This window comes from Bombyx mandarina, chromosome 25 (assembly GCF_030267445.1).
Source record: "Bombyx mandarina strain Sakado chromosome 25, ASM3026744v2".
Lineage (NCBI taxonomy): Eukaryota > Metazoa > Arthropoda > Insecta > Lepidoptera > Bombycidae > Bombyx > Bombyx mandarina.
In genome coordinates, this window is record NC_143231.1 from 9,316,571 (window position 1) to 9,336,370 (window position 19,800).

Here is a 19,800-nt window from a genome sequence, read left to right on the forward strand (position 1 = left end):
ATTACATGTTAAACCTTTAAAACACTCTCCTGTAAAATTAGTAAGTTTTGAGATTATACAGTTTTATTGCGAGAAGACGAGTCATGTCAGAGGTAGTATTCCTGTAGAACTCTTAAAATAGAAATTTTGTAATTTTTACTATACTTAATTTTTATTTATCAGCGAAACTTACCTTAAACCACGCCATTGTTGAATCATCGTAAAGCACCACCCATTCTTCTGACCATGAGCTCCAAAGATTGTATTTCCCTGTTGAGAAGCCACATTTCATTAGCAGCGTAATTAATAATAATTTATCTCATAATAAAATAGATCTTATGTGATAGTAACCAAGACAGTAGTTTTGTTGTGCCACAGGGATTGCTGATAATTGATTGATGATTATATCGAATTTCAAATTCACTAGCAAACTTTGTATAAGTAGAAAAATGCTCTAACTATCCTGACTACGCTAAATTGCAGCATTTTAAGAAGGTTCGGTTGATGAAAATCGATTTTTAAGAAATTTGATTTCTTTATGCTTTAATTTTTTTTTATTGCCCTTGTAGGCAGATGAGCATACGGTCCACCTGATGGTGAGTGGTTACCGTCGCCTATGGACTTCAGCAATGCCAGGGACAGTGCCAAGCCGCTGCCTTGCGGTGGATTGACCTCATCACCCGCACTACGAAAGCCACCGCAGTGCAATGTGCTCGCAATGCTAACAGCCGCCTCCAATGGAGGAGCATCGCTTGACGTGAGGCTGCCTTGAAAGCAAGCGGTGACAACGAGACGTAACCCTGTGCATTGACAGCCACCGCTTTTCTGCCAAGAGTATCTGACTAGGAAGAAGAAGATAAAATTTTCGACCACCCGTGGTACCGTTTTTTCTATCCAACTCTGGATACTAATGGGAATTGTTGTATTCCTACATTGGTAAGTAGCACCATCGTACGTTTTGCTTGAAGCGTGGGTTGGCCACTTTACCATTGCAATTCTTTGAACCTTATCTACCTACCTAACCCAAAAAAAAAATTTTTCCATTGTTTCCTTAGATTTTATTAGCAAATTAATTGGGCTAATTAACTAGGTATTCGTGAAACAAATGTGTTTATTTAACAGAAAACAAATACGCCAGGCTAGTTGGCAAAACACGACATAGCTCAAAGATGCCGTTGAAAAATTCAAACAAATTCCTCTCAGTGTGTGGGTAATATTCATTTTCATTAAGCTAACACCAACCCATCCTGTGTCTACTAAAGCCACGATAAAACCGTAAAACGCGTCTGCGTCCCGAAATTATGTACTCGTCTGTATTAACTTTGATACTCATTGGGCAGATTGGATTGGCGAAATGATTACTTAGGTATAGAGAAACGTAATACCGAAAACGTTACGTAATTTTATACGTAACCAGTATGGCCCGACCAAGACAACGTCAAAACTTCAATTGCATTGTTCAATAGTTTTTCCTACACATAAAACCGGTGCTGATAACCGTTTTGCCGACAGAAATAGGTAAGTTGGTGTCACCGCTGGGTCGCTAATCGTCTAATCAAAAGGCAGACAGATTTTTTAATACAAAATACTGTTTCGTACAACGTAGTTCGGCTCTGACTCTCTGACCGACATTAACCCAAAAGCGAACCCCTTTTTACGGCTCCCGTGCTCGTTTATTATTGCCTCCATAGTTCTTGTATGATGGAGTGCCGATATTTTTATTAGGAACCTGATACGAGGGCTTCGGTGGCAGTAAAACGGACGGCCGAGACGTAATGCTTTATCGATACTCACGTTTGTACCGGAGCATATATCCTCCTTTGATTTGCGTAGCGCCATGCTCTGAAACAATATAATGTAATATAATATAATGTGTTTTGGGTCACTTCTGTAGATGTTGTTACCGATTGTGACGTCAATAATAAAGAACTAATACACAGTAATGAAAGGCAGCGTTTATTCCGTAAGATTGTACATGTGTTTACATAAAGACCGGCGCCGGGCAGCTGGTGCAGCGTAATGCAATAATTGCATGCGCAAGCGCTTACGTGTCCCTACAATGTGTATTAATTACTGATGGTAGGACCTCTTTTGAGTCCGCCCGGGTAGGTACCACCACCTCGCCTATTTCTGCCCTGAAGCAGTGATCGTTTCGCGTTAAAGGCTGGGGCAACCCTGTAAAACTGAGATACTACAAATCATGTCTCAAGGTGGGTGGCGGTATTTACGTTTTAGAGGTCTGTGGGCTCCGGTAACCAATTAACACTAGATGGTTCGTGAGCTCGTCCACCCATCTAAGCAATAAAATAATAATAATAATAAACGTTTAATTATCCCTGCAGAACTCACACACTTTGGGGGATTAGGCTTTGTTTTGAACGTAAACCGTTTTAGTAAGAAACATTTTTTGGGTAAGCTATGGGGTTAATAAGGTCATGGCGCACTGGTTTCATCGCACATCCCACAGTGCCTGAAAACGAAAGTTTTTAACCAGTGCGTCTTACCGGTAATGACTTACGGAGCCGAAACGTGGACACTCACAGTACGGTTGGTCCGTCAGCTCAAAGTCGCTCAGCGAGCCATGGAAAGAGCCATGCTCGGAGTTTCTCTGAAGGATAAAATCCGGAATGAGATTATTCGACAGAGAACTAAAGTCATCGACATAGCTCAAAGAGTCAGCAAGCTGAAGTGGCAGTGGGCTGGCCATATATGCCGTAGGACTGACGATCGCTGGAGCAGACGGGTCCTCGAGTGGAGACCGCGCAGCGGAAGACGTAACGTGGGACGCCCCTTGGCTAGGTGGTGCGATGACCTCCGCACGGTGGCCGGCAAGGAGTGGATGAGGAGAGCCGCAGACCGTGCTCAGTGGTGTGGATTGGGAGAGGCCTATGTCCAGCAGTGGACGTCTGTGGGCTGTTGATGATGATGCACTGGTTGTAGGTGGTTTCGAAAGACAAAATATAGCTCAAAGTGAATAAATACCACGCTTCATCTTGAGATATGAAATTGAAGGTCAATTGTATTATATAATACTGCCCTTCCCTTAGAATCGGAATGCATTATTCCGTTCAAATAATCGAGATTTAAGTGCCTATTCGGACTCCAGTTGTACCACGTAAAAGCGTCACATCGTATAAAAAATATTAAAATTAGTAGCAGACTTTATAAAAAGAAAAGGACTCAATGTACTAAACATGCACTGACCAAGAGTTCGTTTAATAGCGACATGAGTTTGGCTCACAAACTAACATATTTTTTAAACATTCAAACCATCGTTAATTAATGCGGTTAAATTATTTATTATTTTTTGAGCCAATATAACTACATATCAGTAGTTAATATTATTAACACTTTGCTGAACTTACTATTAAACCAATAAAAACCTTCACAAAACAAAAACACAACGTCACATTTTGTTAAAAAAAATCCTTTTACATTTCTTCATTAATGAGTAACAACCGACTAATTCCATTCAGAAATAATAAGAGATCTCATCAGGCACAAAAATGCAATTAAATCGTTTAGAGTCGCTGATTCGAATTTTCCGACATTCCCAGTGAAATTTCAATGACCTTCATCGCGATGAAAAGAAAGCCTAATCTTTAGGTCGTTTATCTTATAACACGTGGATTTTATTACTTTGTATTACCCGATTTCCTCAAACGGATTACGGGTAATTTTTTCGTTTCATTTTTTATACGTCACGTGTAGTATAAGTGATTTGGAGGCTATTTTTATTTATAAAAAGTAAAGCATTCAGCTAAAGCTGTGCAAACATCAGTAGTTACCCGTATCTTTTATTAATTATTATAAATAAAAAGATATAATATCCGGGAACTCGTTTAAGGTGAAAATTCGTTTTTTTTATTGCCCTTGTAGGCAGACGAGAATACGGCCCACCTGATGGTGAGTGGTTACTGTCGCCCATGGACTTCAGCAATGCCAGGGGCAGAGCCAAGCCGCTGCCTACCGCTAACTAAGCCGCTGCCTACCAGCGGGCATCTGGCAAATAATAACACTGTTTATGTACATGAAAATAACAACACAATCAGTAAAATTTTGATAGTTCGTTGTGTTATGAATAATTAGTTACTCAAACTAAAAACCTCAGGCTTCTAAACTGCGAAGACCCGGCGAGAGCTCACCGTGTATCACAAATAATAACACTGTTTATGGACATGAAAATAACAACACAATCAGTAAAATTTTGATAGTTCGTTGTGTTATGAATAATTAGTTACTCAAACTAAAAACCTCAGGCTTCTAAACTGCGAAGACCCGGCGAGAGCTCACCGTGTATCACAAATAATAACACTGTTTATGGACATGAAAATAACAACACAATCAGTAAAATTTTGATAGTTCGTTGTGTTATGAATAATCAGTTACTCAAACTAAAAACCTCAGGCTTCTAAACTGGGAAGACCCGGCGAGAGCTCACCGTGTATCACAAATAATAACACTGTTTATGGACATGAAAATAACAACACAATCAGTAAAATTTTGATAGTTCGTTGTGTTATGAATAATTAGTTACTCAAACTAAAAACCTCAGGCTTCTAAACTGCGAAGACCCGGCGAGAGCTCACCGTGTATCACAAATAATAACACTGTTTATGGACATGAAAATAACAACACAATCAGTAAAATTTTGATAGTTCGTTGTGTTATGAATATGTAGTTACCCAAACTAAAAACCTCAGGCTTCTAAACTGCAATGACCCGGCGAGAAGTCACCGTGTATTAGTATATACCGTGTATACAAACCAGACAAAATCAATGTGGCTGTTTATCACTTCGCATGACGTTGTTTGGTATTTTCCCGTTTCGTGTTCACTTATTTTTAAATTAGTGATTATACTCGATATGGAGTTTGTTCTACCCTTATTTATTAAAGGAATAGATTGCTTATATTTATAAAATACTAACATTATGCGTCTGTAAAATCGTTTTCTTCATAAGACCTGTAACACGTTAACTTATAGATGGGAATTCATTTAGGAAAATACAAAATATTCTTAGTACTTTTTTCTAAGTTAAAATAATAATTAAATTACTTTAATTGTAATGATATTAATAGGAAACTGTGGAGAATTAGTACATACATGCAGCTAGCTCATTGCAGCTATGCATAGATAATACACATAAATTAGTTATAGATAAGCAACTCAAGCATTTTGTTGAGTGCTTGAGCTGTTTATGTTTACGGGCGTCGGCCACTACATGGCTTCGCTTCGATTAGTTTCTCATTGCTCCTGTAGATGGCAGAAATATATTACCTATCCTATATTTTATTTTTAATGAAGGATTTTTTGAATTTTCAGAAACCACTAATTGATAAAATTGTCTATAACAAATACAGACTTGTAGATTTATTATTTTTTTATTTTCTGTGTTTAGTTTACAGAATAATTAAATGTCTGAACTTTAACAACATATAAGTTTAGGGGCATCCGCTGCAAGATATCGGTAGTTTTCATACAAAACGATTTGTCTTAAAGTATCGCAGTTTCAGGGCCCTGCAGCTATGAAGCGGTCACTTTAGAAAATAAAAAGTAATTTTAAAATCTAAGCGTTAATTCATAATATTCTGAAGGCAGCGCCGGTAAATCTGGCAGACGGAGCGGGGTAGGTATTTTTATAAAATTGCAGAGCAGGTGTCGCAGAAACGACTCGAATCTCGATATTGGTTTTATGCTAATATATATTTACCCAGAATCGGAATAAAAGGAAAGATGGGGGACCGTAGTTCTCATAGTCGAATCGGTTTAATTTCACGATTAGAAAGATTTTTATGATCGCGTGGTGTTTTGTTTTATTATCGCAGTGAAATGTAGCATCATTTTTTTTGTTGTAAATTTGACTGTCCCAACCCTCTGTCATAATTTTGCTTATAAATCTGCTGCGTCTTGATTTCAATATTATGATCGCGATGTTCTTGTAATTCTTTGTTGTTTTCTATTAATTTGTCACCAATTTGTAAGCGTGATTTTATTATTTTTTTTTTAGGTATATACGAGTATTCTGTTGTTCATTGATTGCTTCCAATTTACAACTTCTGACCAGTGATATACCAGTCGGTGACTCACTGGTAGTCATACTCACAACTGCTGTCACATCCAAGGAGGAAGAACGGGTTTATAGTAGCCTCGTTACCAGTACTTCAGACACTTAGAAATTAGTTAAAGAAAGAACAATAGATCAGGATGCAGACCACGGAATTACCACTAGCTAACATACCTGTATCTTTTGAACTAGCTGAACTCCTGAACTAGCTCACAGCCCAATTTGTTACTCGGTCACTGGAGCGCTTAGATATCATAACTTAGCTTTTGACGTTTTTCAATAGAGATGAAAGTGTGGCCATTTTCTTTTAGTTCAAAAAAATAATCTATAAGGGCATTGCATTGTCGTTTATTAGCGTCTGATTGCAGTGATGACGGGAGCCGTCCCTCCTATCTTACCCACAGTGAGTATCGGGCGGGGCTCGAGGAAGGGATACCAGTGAATAGATACAGCTCATGGCCCATGAAAAATTGTTGTCGCCAAATATAATTTTTGGGGTGATTGCTCGATGCGTTTTCTCTGATCTTCTATTAGATGTATATTATATTCCTTATTAATACCTAAAGTTTTCTACAATGAATCGAGATTCCACAACGCTTACGATCAATAATTATTAAAGAATTGATTGAGTTACACTTCAAACACGTCAGAATGAAATCGTTTTGAGTGGCATTGAACGATTAAAAATACAAGGAGCCATTCTACACTTATAATGGATATCCGATATCCGAACGGTTTTTGAAGAAAATCCAACCTTTTCTATTGTTCGTTAGATATATTTTTGCGTACCTGTTATTTTTTAGCAATTGCGGTGTTTTAAACGATAACTTTTTTTAAAGTTAAGTGTGTTTCATGTCTTATAAATAATAATAATAATATTCTCAACTTATTTCATTTTGTCTTTCCACTCGGTCATGCGTGTTTGTTTTTATATCACAGCTATGTTCGTAGGAACGTGTTCGCGACCATTTCCCCTTAGGTATGTAGATACCTAAGGGGAAATGGTCGCGAACACGTTTTACGCTATTCACGCGATTCATCTAGACCAAAACCAAATATGATGCAATTATTATTGATCGATTATAAATCATATATTCCTTCGTCTATCAGTCGAATCTCCCATAAACAAAACCTACTGAGTTTCTCGCCGGAACTTCTCGGTGGGTCGCTCTTCCGATCCGGTGGTAGATTCTGTGAAGTACTGCTCTTGCTAGGACTTGTAAACTCCCTCAAGTTGAGGCCGTAAAGTCACCTAACCGTCGGTGTGTAGCTTGAACAACCCCTTAGGCTACCAGCGGTAGGAAAAAAAGGACAAATCAAATCTTATCCTAGTGGACTTTAAAATGGTTCTTAATGACTTTATAATCGGTTCGAATTTCAGTTTCTCCACTGAGAAAACTCATCAAGAAACTCAGGGCTTTTTTAATTTAACTTATACATTAAACAAAAAAAAAATGTTATTATATATTATATAATTTTAATTTAATATCTATAAGAAACGTGTCTTCATTATCGAAATACTGCCCGAAGGCCATTTCAACACTCCTGTTGTGTGTGTGGCAGAATCTCAAATCCACGCGGTTTTATCATTGACAGTAAGCCCGTACGAGGTCACAGATAAAAGCCATGTGATAAATATCTATGAGGTACTCCCCGTGATTTGTGGCCTCCGGTTTCGAATTGATCTCAGAATTATCTTGTTTACGACGAGAACTGAAGGCTGGAAACTTTCCGACTTGTGTAATCCGATTGGAGATTTTCGTGAGAGAAAAAAAAAATAACGATGCTATATACCATGTAAGGGATAAATAACGTTTTTTTTAATGCTAATCGAATAGGAAATTAGGATTTTCGATCATCATAACACATTTAAAAAAAAAACTATATAGTTTCAAGAGTAAATTTTTGGAATTTCAATTTATTTACTGGACTTAAAACAAGGAATAGAAGATTATTTTAATGTTATTTTCCTTCCATTGTTTAAAATTTTATAATAATAATAGTATCACTTGAGTGGTCGGTTCGTTTTTTTGTCGTCTATTTTATATACATACTAGCAGACCCGCCCACACGTTGCTGTGGCTAAGGTTTTTGTTTCTAAATAACACGCGGCCGGCTATGTTAATACCAAAAATTGACAAAGTAAGAACAATTGGATTTCACTGTACTGCGTTTACTACGAAATAAATTTCACTTATACTTTAGCCTCAGCAACACGTGGTGTTTATGCCATTAAATTGTAGCTTATGTGAAACTTTGGTATTTTTAACACAGCGCCATCTATGAGATATTAATGTTAGAAAACTGTCATAAAAACTGATTTAAGGCGCCATCTGTTTTAGACTTATGAAACTGACAATTAACAACAAAAATCAACTTAAGAAATCATTTTATTGTTAATTAATAAATATTGCGACCATTAATCAAAATAAAAACCATCTTATCTTTCAAGTTGGATCAAACTGCACACGGTGTGCAAATTCAATTTAAAATCGGTTAAGTAGTTTAGGTGCCCATCGCGGACAAACAACGTGACACGTGATTTATATATATTAAGATGAGAACGGTCAATTCATTCCTTGTCGTCTCGTTTGTGTCCGTCTTTTAGGAAGTCAAAAAATTTACTGCCTGCTGCTAGTCACGTACGCCCTCGTTCCATTTCTCTCTTTATTTTTGAATTCTTGTCAAGTGTCTGTTTTAGTCTGTGTCTATGTCTAGTCGTTGTAGGTCTTATGTCCTGTCAAAGAGGTTGCACGCCACGACAGTAGTCTTTTTCAATAGTGGATCGGAAGAACCGGTTAGTGCTACCGCCGAGCGCCATGATGTGCTCTTCTTCTAACGAGGCTTTAAAAGCGACCTAAGTGATACGCAGCGATTTATAGAACTGTTCATAAGCAGCAATGAACAGTCACCACCCGGAGAGTCATTTACTCATGTTTAAAGTCATAATAACTTATGTTACTGGATCATCAGGGTGGCGGCGGCAATTGAGACACTTTACCTCCACGAAATAGTATATTCTCTTTAATATACGTTACGACGCCGCGACGGATAGAATACGAATGCAACAGAAATATGCTAACCGCCGGTATTTATACAATCATCTTGACCTATTTTAATACAAACTTAACAGGTAATATTAAACATTGTTTATCTTAATTATTCTGTTGATTATTATTTACGTACAATTATTATTTAATAATATCGAATTAGTTAACATAAATAACATTAAAGGTTTATTGCACCGGAAGCTGTCAAGCGGAAGGCGCCAATAAAATATTATAAGTATAAAGAAATATGAATCAACTATTTACTTGATTTTGAAATTACTAATTATATTATAAGTCAATAAGTTCTACATATTGCCTAATCATCAGGATGTACCTTAACTGTAACCTTCAGTTTGTAAATAATTTATTATGTGACGCCGGAAGTGTTACTCGATAACACTCCATAAAATTTCTTATTCATAAGTGCATTATTTACAAGCCAACCGTAGGATTTTAATATTATATTTTTCACAAAACAGACCTTTAAAAGCTTTTGTATAAAGCAGCGGAGCCCCTGAAATGGCAATCTTTAAGAGAATTTCATTTCCATGACAAAAGGCTCGGTAAAGAGGCAATCGCCGAGTTTTGCCGCTATCTCAGGCCCACAGAGCTACTAATTCACTGTTTACCTTTTATTCCGTCATACTTATAATTAGCCTTGTCGCTGACTCGGAAATCTTACCAGACATTTTCCGACGTTCAATGAAACAAAAACGATCATTGTTCCAACTACTATTGATAGGACAATAGTGTCAAAAACAGTTTTACTATTTTTAAGAGAATGATTTAATTCAATAAAACATTTTTATTCTTCAATCATTAGGCTACTTCACCAAATACTGCCCGAAGTCCAATTTTTTCTATAAAGAGATTCTGTGCAATCGCATCAGTTAACAACACAAGTTTTCGTTGTTTGGGTGGGTTTCGTGGAGTCGGGGTGGTGGGGCTCGATGGGGTTTAGTCGATAGTCGGTTTGGCGGGGTAACTCTTGCGTGGCTGACGCCGTGCAGTGCCTCGCGCGCCTTCCTCAAGGCGTAATCTCCCCGCAAAAATTGGAAGAATAGGAGGACCCCGGTCTTCCTCTTCTCCCTTTCTTCCCTAAAGGCGCCGCGGCGCCGGAGTCCAACATAACCTGGTCTGTTACCCCCCTTGACCGGGTATCCGTAAATGGATTCCCCAGCGTTAAAAAAAATACGTCTAGAGTTTTAAAACATAATCAAATTTCGTTAACGAAACAACAAGAATATTAAAGCCTTATTTTTATAGCTGATAAAATGGCAGAGAGTTTAATGGCATCATCACCCGTGTTATTAACGATGTCAATACACTGCTAACAGTCTGACAAGTGTGCGCCCCTAGGGAATACTGTTCACGTTATTTTTAAATGCGTGCATTATATGGGTGTGAAGCAATCTCCATTTTCTTGACTGAATTTTTTAAATTTCTTAATTACGTTAGAACTATGGTTTAAAATGATTAATGTACTTTGTGATATGGCCTTTTTGTAATTCAAAATACTAGAGGTCCCGCAGTAGTCGAAATTCGACTATAATTAACTGGAATTGTAAGTTTGTACACTATTATGATTGTATTTTATACTTCTATAATCACAAATTTCGGCAAGGCCACTTGACCACAAACGTCAAGAATAAGAGTTTGACAGTAAATAGTATGCATGCGTGTGTGCGTCAAATACATGGTATGTAGTGTGTGTAATGTTTTCTTTATTGATTTAATGTATCTATTATGCATTATTAAAAAAAAAATTAGCATTGTGCACTTCTTCTCTATATTCTCTATAAGTGTGCAAAATTTCATACTCCTCTGTCCGCGCAATTTACGTAAAAAGGGATACAACGTTTTTGCTTCACGTATTAATATATAGATAGTGGTTTATTTTCTTGGAAGCTTGAGTGCTATTTTTATTACTCATTTGTAGTACAACTATCCTCACAATTCCAGTCAATTAAAGCTTTAAATATAATTTGAAATTGTTTTCAAAAGATTATATATTTCGAATAGATCTATGCGAATTAAATTTTTTTAACTTGGTTTTTATTTTAAAATCCAAAACACGTTGCATTGTCTTTTACCTCATATATGTTAATACTCTAAATGGCAAACTGTAATGAAAATAAAAATAATAAAACGCAATGGATTTCTCACGAAGCTATCAGTCACGTGTACTGACGTCACATTTAATTTGGACTGGCCACAGAGTAATACTATTTAAAGACTAGATATAGTGAGAAAAGATTTTCCTTGGAAATTTTTCGGAAAGGTTCGTATTTATCGTGCTCTCTCAAATAGCTTCAGTACAATGATACTATTCATTTTGACATTTGACACTAAACAATAAGTTCCATAACATGAAGTGTTCCATAACCACTGAAGTATGTCCTTATCATAGGCTTAATGGATGTTAAAATGTCACTCATTTAATACGATCATTCGTTGACAGTTCGGGTGTCATCGTATTCCGATAAAGATCCGAGTTTTCCCGAAGGAAAATAATTTCTCACTAAATCTATACGTTAAGCGAGTACACACAATTCCTGCTTAAATAAACCACCGGGAGCCATTCATTGAATGAGTGGTTTAAGAGTATTTTGTCTTCGCGATCCTAGATTAAGTCAACCCTACTTTAGCGCCAATGTACCCAGTTGATTGCAGTCTCAGATTGGATGGAATACAACGCTTAGCTGAATCTGAGTTGTTTACAAAATTGAGTGCATTGCCCGGCGTGGTCCCCGACAATAAGTAGAATCTGAAGTTGTGTGTGTATAATTGGATAAACTATCTCAATTCAACTGAGGATTTAGCTTAGTGAGAAAATAATTTAAACATTAAATTAAATTTATCCTACCGCGAGATATTCGTTCTAATTAAATACGAAATGAATTGAATACAAACAACAAATTTGAAAACCATATGAAAAGTAATAAACATAGGATACCTATTCAATTGAAGCTATTAATAAAAATATTGACTTTTTTATGGCATATATGGATGGACGAGCTCATAGCCCATCTGATGTAAAGTGGCTACCGGAGCCCATAGACAACTAAAACGTAAATGCCGCCACTCACCTTGAGATATGAGTTCTAAGGTCTCAGTATAGTTACAACGGCTGTCCCACCCTTCAAACCGAAGTGCATTGCTGCTTCACGGCAGAAATAAGCAGGGTGGTGGGACCTAGCCGTGCGGATCCACAAGAGGCCCTACCATCAGTAATTACACAAATTATAATTTTGCCGGTTTCATTTTTATTACACAATGTTATTCCTTCACCGCGTGCGTCCACGCGGGTAGGTACCACCACCCTGCCTATTTCTGCCGTAAAGTAGTAATGCGTTTCGGTTTGAAAGGTGGGGCAGCCGTTGTAACTGTACTTGAGACCTTTTAGAACTTATGTCTCAAGGTGGGTGGCGCATTTACGCCGTAGATGTCTATGGGCTCCAGTAACCACTTAATATTAGGTGGGCTATGAGCTCGTCCACCTATCTAAGCACTAAGCTTAAAAAAAAATCGTAAATCTGGGTGAGATATTCATGTAGTGAGTAGCGGCCTCAGTAACCACTTAATACTAGATATACCTGGAATTTGTATACACATAAAAAAATTCAAAGTTATCCATAGCTACGCAAAACTATACAGTTATTAAAAATTCAGACAATTAAAGTATGCAAGTGATCAATCTATGAAACTTTTGTATTTATCAAGGTTACATTAATTACAAAGCCTTTCATGGTCCTCCTTTCATTTTAAAGACCATATTCAATATAAAGATATGAAAAAGCTCGCTCTATCGATTGGAGTTAGTACCTGCTTTTTTTCTCTAAACAATAAGATTAATAAAAAATAAATAATATTATAAAGAGGAAAGATTTGTTTGTTTGTTTGTTTCGAATAGGCTCCGAAACTACTGGACCGATTTGAAAAATTATGTTTCGATTAGAAGCCAACATTGTCCCTGATGAACATGGGCTACTTTTTTTAAATTTTTTTTTTTTTTTGGTTTCATGTGTGTTTTAATGTTTCCGAAGCGAAGCGAGGGCGGGTCGCTATAAAAAATAAACGTAGTATTATCAAAAAATTACCTCGTTGTCTTTCGTACGCCCATCCCTACGCGACGGATAAACAAAACGATATAGAGATGACATAATTGAAGTACCGAACTAGAACAAATAGAGTATTTTGTTACAGTAACAACATTCTTTTACTAAAACGGAGCAATGCAAAGCGGATTCGTAAATGTAATTGCATTCGACGTACATAGCTCGTTAGGTGAGAGCTTTTATATCGATCGGGTTCGGTTTTATGAATGGCCGTATACGCCCTCTCGCTCACTCCAGTGCCGACACCTAATTCCCTTTTTACTATGCCTAAACTTAGATCCCTTTAGATTAAGCAGTCCCTCTCCGCGCTGAATTAAATTCATCCGTCGTTTTTCTTATATCTCAATACACGACTGCTTCATTTAACATGACTAGTGGACCCGTAGTAGTCGAAATTCGACTATAATTATTTATAATTTCAATTAGTTTGAACATTATTATGGTTTTATTATCAAAGACTATTTATTATACTTCTATAATCACAGATTTCACCAGGATTACACTTTAAACAAATATTAACAAACACAAACAATATTTAATCTATTTTCAATTTGACCGTAATCGACTTTATGCAATAAGAAAAGTTTGACATTAAACAAATAGTATGTATGCAATATGCATGCGTGTGTGTGTTAAATACATGGTAGTGTGTGTAATGTTTTTTTATTTATTGATTTAATATATCTTTTATGCATGATTTAAAAAAAAATTGCATTGTGCACTCCTTCTCTTTATTCTCTATAAGTGTGGGCAATTTCATGCACCTCCGTCTGCACAATTTTCGTAAAAAGGGTACAAAGTTTTTGCTCATGTATTAATATATCGATATGCATGATGATTGTCGTGAATCTTAATTGTAGGATAAGAAGAAGACGATTGACAACTAATTGGTCATTTCATATGGTATGAAAGATGATGATGTGCTGGCGATTTTTCGATCAGTCTTGTACTTCATGTCTCATGGATGTCGACATTTTTATGGGCTTCAGTAAACGCTTAAGATCAGAAGGATATAAGAATATAAGGATTACAGGTAATCCATGCTCTGATTTTTCAATAACATAATTATTGTAATCAAATTTTATACTTATTATAACTGAGCTACGATAACGATAGCACTTTGAAAAGATTTAAGTATAACTAAAATGGTACTACGAGTTATTTAAGTTTATGCAACATTAGTGTTTCTAGCCATTAAAAGTGATCCCGAGCAGAAATTGTTAGCTTAATTCACTAAGAGTGTACTCTACTCCAATTTACCATTTATTATAGTTACCGATGTGGCCAGGTTAATTCAATTAACAAGTATATGAAGGTGTCCTTACAGAGCGGAAGGTGCTTCAATTTACTCGACTAATTCCAACCGTGATCATTAGTCGAGAGATTAACGTAAGTGCCGTGAGAAGATGTATAACTTAAATAGATAAAGACGTAATTGAATTACAAAGATAAAAATTTCGTTCAGTATATAAAAATGTTCACTTCTCATCCAGCATAGAATTAGAGGGAGACGGCGTATTTTGTAATTTAATCAAGCTTACTGTTTTACGATCATTTTACTTGGAAGGTCCGGGATCGGCGAAAAAGTTGCGAATTTCCGGGATGATGAAATTAGTTGATAATGATGTTGTTATTGTGGATAGATAAATGGATAGGCGGCCTGTAACGCATTATATCGAACTGACCCAAAAACGAAATTAACCTCTTCAGAAACTATTTTTTTAAAGTACCAGAAACATAAATATAATTTCCTCTTTTTTGCGAATTGTTTGTTTTATATGAAAACAATTTAATATAAATAAATAAAAAATACAGAAAATGTGATATTTTTTTTAATATCCACAAATGTAGAGGATATAATTTTAAATGAAATAATTTGTCATTTAGCATAGAGTTAAATATAGAAATAATTTAAGAAAAAAATCAAACGTACACATTTTATGTGGCAATGTCCTTGAAGAGGTTAACTAAAATGTCTCAACAAAAGGAGCAAAAACCTTTGTCATTAGGCGCAAATTTGAGACACTCAGTTGCATATTCGTTTGTATAGATATAAAAAAAAATCTTCCAAAATACCGAAGTGACACGAAAATCTCTCACATTAAACAGGCCCCTTTGGAAGAGCTTATAAACGAGAGTGGTACAAGTCACTTATACGGTAGGATTCCAACGTCCCGAGAGAGGAACTCGCAAGCTATTCTGTTTATCATATTGCGACGTTTCATATATTGAATGAATTTCATTCAAGTTGCTATAAATATTTTCTGTGAAGCTTCGATGTAATAATTCATGTTATTGCCAAAAATATAGATGTGCAATAAAAATATGAATATACATCTTCACTTAATATAATTTTACGAGAAATTGCAGATTTTAATTACAAACGTAACTGGCATCAAAGAAAATCCTAAGGTTCGGTAATGTTGACAAGTAATAAATCATCAATTGTATACGCAAACTTTAAATGTCTCGTTTAAAATTTATAAAAATTAATTCGATATTCTCCATTTAATTCTTTCAAACAATATGCCAGAAAACCGATATAAGTGCTGTATTAATTTTCCAACTGATTACAATCCATTTGAAAATGGTTTTAATCTTGTTTGTTTCATAATATTTGTATCATTGGCTTGTTCACTGATATTTACCATGGTATTACTTTCTTTTTGTGATGTAAGGAAAGCATTCTCGAAGCCAAAATATTAATAAAACTATAATATTGCAGTAATAATAGAAAGAAAATACATAAACCAAAATTAATTACGATTTACGATATTTTAATACATTCGTTTTTTTAGGAATGTAAATTAGTCGACGATCTACAAGCCTCGACGGAAACCCGAACAATGACAAAGAAATCACTAAATATAGCTAAAATTATAAAACTAAACTTTTCTAAACCCGCAATCTAAAGCTTGCAGAGTTATCAATGGGTAAAAAAGCTCATTCAGTCTCTCGTGGCAGCTTGCACTCTATGCACTTGCTTGCTTGAATATTTTTTATTCGCAGTGGAAGTATACTGTTACTTTTTTTATTTTTATTGCTTAGATGGTTGGACGAGCTCACAGCCCACCTGGTGTTAAGTGGTTACTGGAACCCATAGACATCTACAACGTAAATGCGCCACCCACCTTGAGATATAAGTTGTAAGGTCCTAGTATAGTTACAACGGCTGCCCCACCCTTCAAACCGAAACGCATTACTGCTTCACGGCAGAAATAGGAAGGGCGGTGGTACCTACCCGCGCGGACTCACAACAGGTCCTACCACCAGTAATTACGCAAATTATAATTTTGCGGGTTTCACTTTTATTCATCATCAGCCTGTATCTATCCACTGCTGGATGTAGGCCTCTCCCATAGTCCGCCACAATGAACGATCCTCCGCCTTCCGCATCCAATCTCTCCCAGCATATCGCCGCAAGTCATCGGTCCAACGGGCAGGGGGACGCCCAACGCTGCTCGGGGTGTAAGGGGTAGCAATGGCATCACAGCTACTCAATAGCCAACCTCACCTGCTCGTGGTGCACCCTGCTAGCTAACGGACGAGGCCCTGGCGACCGACCGATGGCGGTGTAACCATCCATAATAAGCTATGTCTGTAAATACAAACAAGTCAGGACATGGGCAGCAGCATGCCCTGAGGAAAGGACATAGTACTGCGGTCACCAACCCGCCTGCCAAGCGTGGTGACTACTGGCATAACCCTCCCAATGGACAAAGCAAAAATCACTTTTATTACACGATGTTATTCCTTCACCGTGGAAGTCAATCGTGAACATTTGCTGAGTACGTATTTCATTAGAAAAATTGGTACCCGCATGCGGGATTTGAACACCGGTGCATCGCTTCAACACGAATGCACCGGATGTCTTATCTTTTAAGCCATGACGACTCTCTTCCCTTTACTCTATTCGCTTCTTCTTCTTAGGCGTTTCGCTCTTAACAATAGTCGCCATAATGTAAATCATTCAAGCCTCGGAATGAGAAACTCTGTTAATTTATAGTTCTGTTAATTTGGCTGGCTCTCTGGTGCAGTAGTCAGAGGTCCTAACTGCTGTATCGAGGGTCGTAGGTTCAATTCACGCATTGGCCAAACATTATTGTTTTTACTGGTGGCAGGACCTCTTGTGAGTCCGCCTGCCTATTTCTGCCGTGAAGCAGTAATGCGTTTCGGTTTGAAGGGTGGGGCAGCCGTTGTAACTATACTGAGATCTTAGAACTTATATCTCAAGGTGGGTGGCGCATTTACGTTCTAAATGTCTATGGGCTCCAGTAACCACTTAACACCAGGTGGGCTGTAAGCTTGTCGAACCATTAAAGCAATAAAAAAAAATGTAGTGAATAGCTTTGTTTGCTCTTTGTCTGGGTTATTATTATTTACATATGTATATATGTTTAAGTATGTTTATCAGTCCCTGGTACACATAACCCAGGGAATCCTAAATTGAGGCCGGATGACCGTTCGTGATTCGTTCCCAGTTATTATTATAGTTATTAATATATAGATTAAAAATATCTTATACCTTTAAACGAGCAATTCTTGTATATTAATATATATATATATATATATATATATATATATAATCTAAATCTCGGAAACGGCTACAACGATTTTCATAAAATTTAGTATACAGGGGATTTCGGGGGCGATAAATCGATCTAGATTTTCAGAAAATGTTGTTTTAATCGTGTTTTCAATTTTACAACTCTATCGATTGACTCTTCCCGACATCTATTGGCGAATAATTGAAATGAATTGTTTATTTATATTATTTGTGTCTTTTCTATACTAATATTATAAAGAGGAAAGATTTGTTTGTTTGTTTGTTTCGAATAGGCTCCGAAACTACTGGACCGATTTGAAAAATTCTTTTTCCATTAGAAGCCGACATTGTCCCTGATGAACATAGGCTACTTTTTTTTAATTTTTTTTAATTTAATTATTTTGTTTTCATGTGTGTTTTAATGTTTCCGAAGCGAAGCGAGGGCGGGTCGCTAGTTTTCATATAAAATATAAAAAAAAAACCGAGCAATGCTCAGTCGTCGTCTAATTTATATTACAACGATAATGCTTTAAACGATATTTGAATAATAAGATAGATAAGCGAATAAAATGTTAGCGAACGTCTAGTGTAATGAAGTTTAACTACACAATTGTATTTCATTAAAAACCTTGTCTTACTTGAAAATATAAATGCAACGTAGAGTTCACACTTTCATTCGTATTCGTAAAGTTTTCTGTTTGTCTGAAATTAAATGTATTTTAAATTGACATTGACATTTTAATTTTTTTTTAAGAATTGTGAACTGAAAATATTTAAGGTATTTTACGTATTTATTTTATACATTTATTAAGTTTCAAAAACTTAATATTTTCATGGTAACAGAAGGCTTACGCACGTTTTCACTGCAATCTAGGTTTAACGTGTCTGCGTTTAAGGAAACCCTAATAAAAAACAACGTTTTCACAGGCCTTTAGGAATCGCCTAATTTCTCTCCTCCATATATATTTAAAACATTAATAAGCTCTTTCATATCATTATTTAAACATAATTAAAAGGTCATACTTTAAATCTATTTTTTGAAAGTATTTGACACTATTCCGTTATTTATTAAGTCATTTAATATTGAAAAGATCACGTTTCTGCCGTCAAAGAATTGAAATCTTTTTGAAAATATGGTGATCTCATAGACTTTTTCGTGAGGTGCTATTTATATGCCATATATTGTCTAGTAATGTGCAGATTATAAATGATGCCGTCTAATTAACAATAGATGTAGTTGCACGCGATTCAAGTTCAGCACATAACTCCAACATATACATACATACCTAAACAGTGGTACTATATAATGTACCTATGTTATGAATTCATTACAATAGCATAACACTGCACTTGCTTTTAAGGTTTTGGAAGTTTTACCATTCTGAAAATTGAAGCAATGATATTCGCGACTAAGCAGCCTCAGTGCTTTTTTGCGTATTTAACTTATTTAAATGTGTAATATTTAAATAAATCATTTGTAACTAGTTTTGTGGAGGTATACAACAAAGGATCTCCGAATGTCGTTGATCTGAACTTGTATACGTAAATACCAACTTAACTTGAAAATGTCGTAAACATGTTTCAGGCATATTTTTTTTATTGTTTAATTGGGTGGTTGAGCTCACAGCCCACCTGATGTTAAGTGGTTACTGGAGCCCATAGACATCTACAACGTAAATGCGCCACCCACCTTGAGATATGAGTTCTAAGGTCTCAGTATAATTACAACGGCTACCTCACCCTTCAAACCGAAACGCATTACTGCTTCATGGCAGAAATAGGTGGGGTGGTGGTACCTACCCATGCGGACTCAGAAAAAGTCCACCACCAATATAAAATTTTGTGTTGTGTTGTAAAAGTATCTTGTGTTGTATGATAGCTACTGCTATAGTTTTTTTGTTGAATATTTTGCAGACTCACGCATCTCTTCACTCATTAAACATCCATATTTCAAACATTAACATGACAAAATGTCATTTATCCAGGAAGCTCCTATAGAATAGAATAGAATAGAAGCTTATATAAATTAACATCAAGTATT

General features: G+C 36.2%; 1 protein-coding gene across 1 annotated transcript in view; it reads right to left on the minus strand.

Moving 5' to 3' along the window:
• The window catches only part of LOC114240739 (uncharacterized), a 106,799-nt gene that overhangs the window by 78,572 nt on the left and 8,427 nt on the right, over window positions 1-19,800 (minus strand). Inside the window, exons 3-4 of the mRNA XM_089738516.1 lie at window positions 1,774-1,821; window positions 173-249 (exon numbers count right to left, since the gene is read on the minus strand). Coding sequence (XP_089594642.1) covers window positions 173-249; window positions 1,774-1,821 — 125 coding nt within the window. The remainder of the gene's footprint in view (window positions 1-172; window positions 250-1,773; window positions 1,822-19,800) is intronic.